Source organism: Ranitomeya imitator, chromosome 6 (genome assembly GCF_032444005.1).
Source record: "Ranitomeya imitator isolate aRanImi1 chromosome 6, aRanImi1.pri, whole genome shotgun sequence".
In the NCBI taxonomy this organism is placed as follows: domain Eukaryota; kingdom Metazoa; phylum Chordata; class Amphibia; order Anura; family Dendrobatidae; genus Ranitomeya; species Ranitomeya imitator.
In genome coordinates, this window is record NC_091287.1 from 290027565 (window position 1) to 290038172 (window position 10608).

General features: G+C 47.7%; 1 protein-coding gene across 1 annotated transcript in view; it reads right to left on the reverse strand.

The window, feature by feature from the left end:
* PHLPP1 (PH domain and leucine rich repeat protein phosphatase 1) overlaps nt 1–6153 on the reverse strand; it is a 137544-nt gene extending 131391 nt beyond the window's left edge. Inside the window, exon 1 of the mRNA XM_069730639.1 lies at nt 5166–6153. Within this exon, the coding sequence (XP_069586740.1) occupies nt 5166–6033 (868 nt within the window). The 5' untranslated portion in view covers nt 6034–6153. The remainder of the gene's footprint in view (nt 1–5165) is intronic.
* Between the last annotated feature and the right edge of the window lie 4455 nt (nt 6154–10608).

The window sequence follows — 10608 nt, forward strand, 5'->3', positions numbered from 1 at the left end:
AGTTGGGATAAGGGTTAGGGGTGTGTTGGAGTTAGAATTGAGGGGTTTCCACAGTTTAGGCACATCAGGGGGTCTCCAAACGCAACATGGCGCCACCATTAATTCCAGCCAATCTTGTATTCAAAAAGTCAAATGGTGCTCCCTCACTTCCGAGCCCCGACGTGTGCCCAAACAGTGGTTTACCCCCACATATGGGGTACCAGCATACTCAGGACAAACTGCGCAACAATTACTGGGGTCCAATTTCTCCTGTTACCCTTGTGAAAATAAAGAAATGCTTGCTAAAACATCATTTTTGAGGAAAGAAAAATGATTTTTTATTTTCACGGCTCTGCGTTGTAAACGTCTGTGAAGCACTTGGGGGTTCAAAGTGCTCACCACATATCTAGATAAGTTCCTTGGGGGGTCTAGTTTCTAAAATGGGGTCACTTGTGGGGGGTTTCTACTGTTTAGGCACACCAGGGGCTCTGCAAACGCAATGTGACGCCCGCAGACCATTCCATCAAAGTCTGCATTTCAAAAGTCACTACTTCCCTTCTGAGCCCCGACGTGTGCCCAAACAGTAGTTTACCCCCACATATGGGGTATCAGCGTACTCAGGAGAAACTGGACAACAACTTTTGGGGTCAAATTTCTCCTGTTACCCTTTGTAAAATAAAAAATTGCAGGCTAAAAGATCATTTTTGAGAAAATAATTTTTTTTTTTTTATTTTCATGGCTCTGCGTTATAAACTTCTGTGAAGCACTTGGGGGTTCAAAGTCCTCACCACACATCTAGATTAGTTCCTTTGGGGGTCTAGTTTCCAAAATGGGGTCATTTCTGGGGGATCTCCAATGTTTAGGCACACAGGGGCTCTCCAAACGTGACATGGTGTCCGCTAATGATTGGAGTTAATTTTCCATTTAAAAAGTCAAATGGCGTGCCATCCCTTCCGAGCCCTGCCGTGCGCCCAAACAGTGGTTTACCCCCACATATGGGGTATCAGCGTACTCAGGACAAACTGGACAACAATATTTGTGGTCCAATTTCTCCTATTATCATTGGCAAAATAGGAAATTCCAGGCTAAAAAATCATTTTTGAGGAAAGAAATATTATTTTTTATTTTCATGGCTCTACGTTATAAACTTCTGTGAAGCACCTGGGGATTTAAAGTGCTCAATATGCATCTAGATAAGTTCCTTGGGGCGTCTAGTTTCCAAAATGGGGTCACTTGTGGGGGAGCTCCAATTTTTAGGCACACGGGGGCTCTCCAAACGTGACATGGTGTCCGCTAAAGAGTGGAGCCAATTTTTGATTCAAAAAGTCAAATGGCGCTCCTTCCCTTCCAAGCCCTGCCGTGCGCCCAAACAGTGGTTTACCCCCACATATGAGGTATCAGCGTACTCAGGACAAATTGCACAACAACTTTCGTGGTTCAATTTCTCCTTTTACCATTGGGAAAATAAAAAAATTGTTGCTAAAAGATAATTTTTGTGACTAAAAAGTTAAATGTTCATTTTTTCCTTCTATGTTGCTTCTGCTGCTGTGAAGCACCTGAAGGGTTAATAAACTTCTTGAATGTGGTTTTGAGAACCTTGAGGGGTGCAGTTTTTAGAATGGTGTCACTTTTGGGTATTTTCAGCCATATAGACCCCTCAAACTGACTTCAAATGTGAGGTGGTCCCTAAAAAAAATGGTTTTGTAAATTTCGTTGTAAAAATGACAAATCGCTGGTCAAATTTTAACCCTTATAACTTCCTAACAAAAAAAAATTTTGTTTCCAAAATTGTGCTGATGTAAAGTAAACATGTGGGAAATGTTATTTATTAACTATTTTGTGTCACATATCTCTCTGGTTTAACAGAATAAAAATTCAAAATGTGAAAATTGCGAAATTTTCAAAATTTTCGCCAAATTTCCGTTTTTATCACAAATAAACGCAGAATTTATTGACCTAAATTTACCACTAACATGAAGCCCAATATGTCACGAAAAAACAATCTCAGAACCGCTAGGATCCGTTGAAGCGTTCCTGAGTTATTACCTCATAAAGGGACACTGGTCAGAATTGCAAAAAACGGCAAGGTCTTTAAGGTCAAAATAGGCTGGGTCATGAAGGGGTTAAGCAGCCCAGTAGGAGACATACACTGGAATCAAGGTCTCTGTCTCTATATTATGCTGCTCTCAGAATACATGGTAAAAACTTGGTGACAGATTCCCTTTAATGTGTGGAAGTAATAGGTTTCGGTACTGGAAGCTTCTGTGGGTGTTGGATTTTTGCCCTTTGAAGTGGCTTTAGGAAGGAAAAGAAGTTTAATTTTAAGAGATCTGTACTACCTTTCAGAGAGACAGCACAAGGAAATCTAGATTTCCGAGACTATCTGAATTCAGTGGCCGTCCATTTATATAGCAAACATTAGGACCACTCACAATCTAAGCCAATGCTATGGCCACTTTGTGATGGGACGCTATAACCAAGTTTAAAAATACAAAAACCACACACTTGTGAGAAGTGAACGCCTGGTGGGAAGACCCACTGCAAGATGGGCGCGGGTCCATCAATGAAATCATGAGATGCCCCTTGTCATTAGCTAAACTGCACACAGGGCACATCATACAGAAAGGAGCCTCCAATATGTAGCGGGGGTTACAGATCACTGCCATCACCCGAGCGGCCTGTATAAACACTTTATTGGGATTTCTAGCTCATAGGAAAATGAAAGGTCCACAGCGCGTTTCACTTTATGAGCATCGTGAACAAGCACCTCGGCTAATTCCCTCCAGACAGCTGCAAATTATCAATCTTACACAACAGAGACTGGTACGAGGTCTAGCTGCAAACTAAAGGGAACCTAGCCGCGAAAAGGGCGCCTGACTCATCTAACACGTTACAGCATGCAGTGGGGCGACCCAAGACACAAACATGGCAGCTCCCAAGTACACACTCAGCGGGCAATGTTCCAGAACCCCACAATTCCCTTTAGGAAGTCTTCTCCGTAGTTAGGAGAGCTTTAGACAATGCCAACTGGGCAAAGATGGCTGAATGAGGGTAGGGGGATGTGGTCGTGTACTCAGGGTGCCATGTTCTATTCTAAACAAACAGCTGGCACAGAACATGGCAACAAGTATTTTCCCATGAAGCACTATAGCATAAAGCGTGATGCCACCAAGTCAGTAACATTGCCCACTATGGATACTTCCTCTGTCAGTAGTGCCCACTGATGGCAAACCATACGATGGTGGAAAGGAGGTTCGGTAAATGGAGACAGTCACCCCAAAAAACTACTTATACAGAACTATAAAATATATATTTATATAGAAATCATGATAGAAGTATTCTTTTAGTTGCAGATAAATCTGAGATTAAGGAGGGCTCGCTGTGCTGATCTGCTAATCGGAGGGCATAACAGCGCAGAGACATTGGCCTCGCCAGGGGGCATCGGAGCGTCCTCATCTGCATATGGACTAAAAAGGAATTTATCTCCAACTACAAGCACTAAGATGTGTATTACGGACAGGAATTTTATTGAACCAAGTCCTCTATATAAATGTTTAAGCAGCTGAATTTGTATTTTGGGGTGACTCCCTAGAGCGCCACCGCAGGAGGAGTTAAGTATTACACCATGCCCATGAAATTGGGCTGTCTGCAGGCACGCCTGAGCTCTTCACGGCAGCTCTCTGCTGTGGTTAATAGGAGTCTGTCCTGAATCTCCCATTTTATTTATTTAGATCAGAGGTCCACAACTCCAGTCCTCAAGGCCCACCAACAGGTCATGTTTTCAGGATTTCCTTTGCATTGCACAGGTGATGCAATTATTACCTGGGCAAGACAAAGGAAATCCTGAAAACATGACATGTTGGTGGGCCTTGAGGACTGGAGTTGTGGACCTCTGATTTAGATCACCCTGAAGGAGTCATTCAAAAAGTGGCTATCCAACGTCAGACAGCCCATTGGTTGAATCATGTATTTTAGAGCGGGTGTCCCCTAAAATGAAGATCATTTATGTAGCCACCTACATTCCTCTGCTGCTCAGGCAAGCACTGTCTGCCGCTTATCTGGGGAGCGGATTCTATCAGGTCGCTGCTGGATGCCCTCATCAGCACCATAGGAATGTGCCACTATCCGGCGCTGATACCCGGCTAGTGGAATACCGCACCATAGGAATGTGCCACTATCCAGCACTGGTACCCGGCTAGTGGAATACCGCACCATAGGAATGTGCCACTATCCGGCGCTGATACCCGGCTAGTGGAATACCGCACCATAGGAATGTGCCACTATCCAGCACTGGTACCCGGCTAGTGGAATACCGCACCATAGGAATGTGCCACTATCTGGCGCTGATACCCGGCTAGTGGAATACCGCACCATAGGAATGTGCCACTATCCAGCACTGGTACCCGGCTAGTGGAATACCGCACCATAGGAATGTGCCACTATCCGGCGCTGGTACCCGGCTAGTGGAATACCGCACCATAGGAATGTGCCACTATCCGGCGCTGATACCCGGCTAGTGGAATACCGCACCATAGGAATGTGCCACTATCCAGCACTGGTACCCGGCTAGTGGAATACCGCACCATAGGAATGTGCCACTATCTGGCGCTGATACCCGGCTAGTGGAATACCGCACCATAGGAATGTGCCACTATCTGGCGCTGATACCCGGCTAGTGGAATACCGCACCATAGGAATGTGCCACTATCTGGCGCTGATACCCGGCTAGTGGAATACCGCACCATAGGAATGTGCCACTATCTGGCGCTGATACCCGGCTAGTGGAATACCGCACCATAGGAATGTGCCACTATCTGGCGCTGGTTCCCGGCTAGTGGAATACCGCACCATAGGAATGTGCCACTATCCAGCACTGGTACCCGGCTAGTGGAATACCGCACCATAGGAATGTGCCACTATCCAGCACTGGTTCCCGGCTAGTGGAATACCGCACCATAGGAACACAGCTCTTATAAAGCCGCCTGCTGGGCCAGTGAGGGTGCCAGTCACATGTACCACCAATGGACACTGGATCCCAGTAGTGCCAGGGTGGAAGCAGCGGGCTGTGCCACTCATTAGCAGCCGTGCCCACCTCTGAATGCCATAACATGCCCCTGTGCCCACCCCTCCCCAGACTGTAGGTCCTGGCAGTGCCATCTTCGGCGTATCACATGGCGGACCCCTACCTGCATAGAAGCGGATGAGGCAGCCGATCTCGGGCTCCATGCCCTCCTCCTGCACCCGGCACAGGTCCCGGAAGCCCAGCTGGAAGAGGTAATCGTTCTGCAGCAGCAGCGGCTTCTCGTGCGGCTCCAGCCTGCGGCCGCTGTCCCCGTGGAGCTGCACGTACAGGGAGCCGTGCACATGGCGGAGCGGCCGGACGGTGACCGCGGGCGGCGGCGGCTCCGCGCTCAGCTCTTCCACCGAGGAGGAGGAGGAGGACGAGGCGGCTCCGCAGTGGAAGAGCTCCAGGCCCTGGCACACCGCGTCCTCCGGGTGCTCTCCCTCCTCGGGGTCCCAGCAGTCTGGCCGGCCCACCCAGGTCCTCTCCGGCCGCTCGTCGCCCGCCTCAGGGGCCTGGCCCAGCACCCTCAGCACCCCGGAGGAGCCCGCTCCTGGCCGCAGCAGCCGGGCCGCCACCTCGCCGGCCGTGGTGTCCAGGGTGCAGAGCAGCGGCCGGAGGCCGGGGGACGAGCGCGGCTCGTAGATCTGCAGGCAGCCCCTCCGCAGCTCCCCGCGCACCCACTCGCGCTCCTGCGGCTGCAGCTGCACCCACTGGCGGTACTTCAGCAGGGTCTTCCTGTCCAGGCTGCGGGTGCCGGGCCCCAGGGTGGAGGGGGCGGCCGTGCCCAGGGGGGTCGCGGACAGGTTCCTCTTCAGCCGCCGTCTCCTCCTCAGCAGCAGCGCGGAGTTGGCGGAGGAGCCCTGGCAGTTCCCGGCCGGGGGCAGCACGAGTGTCGCGCCTCCCTCCATCCCCGGCCGCGGCTTCTCCCCATCTGCTGCTGCCGCCGGCTGCTCCATGGACTGCGAGGCGGAAGCTTCCAGAGCGAGCATCGGATCTAAGCCTCAATCCCGCGCACCCCGGCTCCACAGTGCGCCATCATGGAGGGGATGTTGACGATCGAGGGCTCCGTCTGTAATTGCTGGAGACTGCCAGCCCCGCCACTCCATACACCGAGGGGTGTGACCTGCCTGCCAGCTTCATGCATATTAAGCAGCAGCCTGTCACTGGGCCAGCACCCAGCCGGGAGAGCCTGTCACTCTGACGGCGGCCGCGCGGTGCGGCTCGGGACTTGTAGTCCGGGTGTCATAGCCCGCCGGGAATGTCAAGGGTGTGGGCGAATCTCCTCACTGTGGCTCCTAGCTGTGAACTACTGTGAGCGGGCACACCTCTCAAGTGACAATAGACTAGTCCGTGTCTTGTGTTATTCCGTCTGACAGATGAAACCATTCACTGGGAAAGGGAGTTACAGGGCTGTGTCAGCAGGAGAGCGGCGCATTTGTGCACACCACACGTTACTCTATGTAATGTGGTTCTAGTAGACCTCCCCTTTAAGTGCTTTCTGGTACTGGGCATCAATGGCTATAGATATTTCATAATAATGGCATAAAATGTATTTTACTGTACAGTCATGGCCAAAAGTTTTGAGAATGACACCAAAATTATATTTTCACATGATCTGCTGCCCTCTGGTTTTTATTAGTGTTTGTCTGATGTTTATATCACATACAGAAATATAATTGCAATTATATTATGAGTACCAATAGGTTATATTGACAGTTAGAATGAGTTAATGCAGCTAGTCAATATTTGCAGTGTTGACCCTTCTTCTTCAAGACCTCCGCAATTCTCCCTGGCATGCTCTCAATCAACTTTTGGACCAAATCCTGACTGATAGCAGTCCATTCTTGCATAATCAATGCTTGCATTTTGCCAGAATTTGTTGGATTTTGTTTGTCCACCCGTCTCTTGATGATTGACCACAAGTTCTCAATGGGATAAAGATCTGGGGAGTTTCCAGGCCATGGACCCAAAATCTCTATGTTTTGTTCCATGAGCCATTTAGTTATCACCTTTTCTTTATGGCAAGGTGCTCCATCATGCTGGAAAAGGCATTGTTGGGCGCCAAACTGCTCTTGGACGGTTGGGAGAAGTTGCTCTTGGAGGACATTCTGGTACCATTCTTTATTCATGGCTGTGTTTTTAGGCAAGACTGTGAGTGAGCCGATTCCCTTGGCTGAGAAGCAACCCCACACATGAATGGTTTCAGGATGCTTTACAGTTGGCATGAGACAAGACTGGTGGTAGCGCTCACCTCTTCTTCTCCGAATAAGCTGTTTTCCAGATGTCCCAAACAATCGAAAAGGGGATTCATTAGAGAAAATGACTTTGCCCCAGTCCTCAGCTTTCCACACCCTGTACCTTTTGCAGAATATCAGTCGGTCCCTGATGTTTTTTCTCGAGAGAAGTGGCTTCTTTGCTGCCCTCCTTGAAACCAGGCCTTGCTCAAAGAGTCTCCGCCTCACAGTGCGTGCAGAAGCACTCACACCAGCCTGCTGCCATTCCTGAGCAAGCTCGGCACTGCTGGTAGTCCGATCCCGCAGCTGAAACAGTTTTAAGATACGGTCCTGGCGCTTGCTGGTCTTTCTTGGGCGCCCTGGAGCCTTTTTGACAACAATGGAAGCTCTCTCCTTGAAGTTCTTGATGATGCGACAGATTGTTGACTGAGGTGCAATCTTTGTAGCTGCGATACTCTTCCCTGTTAGGCTATTTTTGTGCAGTGCGATGATGGCTGCACGTGTTTCTTTAGAGATAACCATGGTTAACTGAAGAGAAACAATGATACCAAGCACCAGCCTCATTTTAAAGTGTCCAGTGATGTCATTCTTACTTAATCATGACTGATTGATCGCCAGCCCTGTCCTCATCAACACCCACACCTGTGTTAATGGATCAATCACTAAAACGATGTTAGCTGCTCCTTTTAAGGCAGGACTGCAATGATGTTGAAATGTGTTTTGGGGGTTAAAGTTAATTTTCTGGGCAAATATTGACTTTGCAAGTACAGTAATTGCTGTTAAGCTGATCACTCTGACATTCAGGAGTATATGCAAATTGCCATTAGAAAAAATAAAGCAGTAGACTTTGGAAAAATTAATATTTGTCTCATTCTCAAAATTTTTGTCCATGACTGTAGTCAGCAATGTGGCCTCAGTATCATGATTGTCAAGGTAAATGACTAAATCTAGCAATCTGATGTAATTGCAACCTGTGGTAAAATGGTAGTCCAAATACTGAGGCTCAGGGTGCAGTCTGTCACCTCAGGGTGCAGTCAGTCACCTCGGGGTGCAGTCGGCCAATTAATGGTTGACCACACTGTATAATTTTCTAGAGTTCAGCAAAGATTTACAGCGTTGTGGTCCACGGTCCAGTCCTCCGTGGTCACTTCTGCAGAAGTATTTGTAATGCCCTGCAACGTCATGCGTAAAGATGCCGGACATAGGAGCGGAGACTGCCCAGAGTCCAGATCAGGCCAACGCAAATCTTATTCCTTTAATTATTTAGCAGTCAGATTTCTTCACATCTATCCATACAACATGAACATTGAGAGAAATCTAACATTGCAGCCACACAACTGGTGATGGGTTTGTAATGTCTACCACCTTGTCAAATCCACCAAAGAGTTGGACTACTCTTCCAGTGAGTCTCCAACAGGTCAATAGTGGGTCCTATATCAAGGATCGCCCATCAATGATAGATCTCGACTGCTGCCCACCATGTGCTATAGGAATTAGCCTGCCGTCTACACAATCATCAGTGTCTAGGGAATAAAATCTGTTGTCCAGAATTAATGGGAAAATTAATGGGAATCTGAGAGTAAAATCAACCTCTTCCTCTTCTGAAATCACATAAATGGGCATGCAGGTGTTTGAAATATAAATCCATTAACACCTTTATATCTTCTCTCTCTTGCTGCATTTCCAAATAATCAGCTTTTTCAATCATATTTATATGGAGCATTGGGCCACATTCACACATTCAGTATTTGGTCAGTATTTTACCTCAGTATCTGTAAGCCAAAACCAGGAGTGGGTGATATACAGAGGTGATGACGTGTTTCTATTAAACTGTTCCTCTCCTGGTTTGGGCTTACAAATACTGAGGTAAAATACTGAACATGTGAACATGGTCTGAAGTGCGCTGGACATGACCAGACAGGAACCTTTGCCTCCCTAGGTTGTTTCACCACCCAAACTAAAGAGGCTGGTGCTGGGCAGGAAAACAAGCCCTGGAAGCAGTTCTCTGTCACACCCAGAGCACCTAAAGGGAACCTGTCAAAACGATTTTATAATGTAAAGACATGGCTGTTATGGTGCTGTAATACTGATTACTGTAAATTGATATCTTGATGAAGAAATCCACTTTGCCGTTTTTATTTAACGCCTTTACGACCTTCGATGTATAAATACATCCACTGGATGGTGAGAGCCACCTTTTTTTTCTGTATTTGAACTTTAAAGGGAACCTGTCACCTGAATTTGGCGGGACCAGTTTTGGGTCATATGGGCGGGGTTTTCGGGTGTTTGATTCACCCTTTCCTTACCCGCTGGCTGCAATATTGGATTGAAGTTCATTCTCTGTCCTCCGGAGTACACGCCAGTGCAAGGCAATATTGCCTTGCCTTGCACTGGCGTGTACTCCGGAGGACAGAGAATGAACTTCAATCTAATATTGCGGCCAGCATGCAGCCAGCGGGTAAGGAAAGGGTGAATCAAACAACCGAAAACCCCGCCCATATGACCCAAAACTGGTCCCGCCAAATTCAGGTGACAGGTTCCCTTTAAGGGTATGTTTCCACGGTCAGTATTGGACGTACAGCTGCAGCAGCCAGATGTTACAGCATAGTGGATGAGATTTTATGAAAACCCATATCCACTATGCGTTCAAAGACGCAGGTGGCAGACCTGCGTATACATACATGCGGCGCGTCTTTATAGACCGCAGCATGTCTATTTATCTTGTGGAGACGCTCAGTCTCCGCAAGATAAATAGCTACGTCCTATGTATAGGATCAGATAAATAGCACCGTCCTATGTATAGGATGTGGTGATTCCGCATGGTTCAATGAACAAATGCAAATCCCCACGCGTACATAAGCCGGCAGCGCTTTGGACGCAGCTGCGTCCAAAGCGCTGCCAATACGGACCATGGAAACATACCCTAAGTAATTTATTTTTTTGGTGTGCACCGTATACCCTCAGTTGTCTGGTTTCCAGCCTATACCCAGGTAGATTTCAATCTCAGCTGAGATAACCACAGAAGTAAATGCCGGCAACACACCTCTTTTTAATCAGTATGAATCCTAAATCTCTAAGTTTTGAAGATTTTTGAATTTCAACATAGTCATCATGAAGCATAATGGCTATGTTGAAGTTCAGCTAGTGGGAAACGGCCTTTGTTCACAGAAGGTATCTGCTCCTCTCCCGCTGTACCCGTGGTATGTGTAGGACTGTCCCGATCAGAGTTACCTTGCCATGGTAGGATGGCTTTTATGCTATTTTTTGATTAAAAAAGAGTATTACTAAAAACTCTGTGTTATTTAAATGCACTTTTTTCTTTTTATTTAC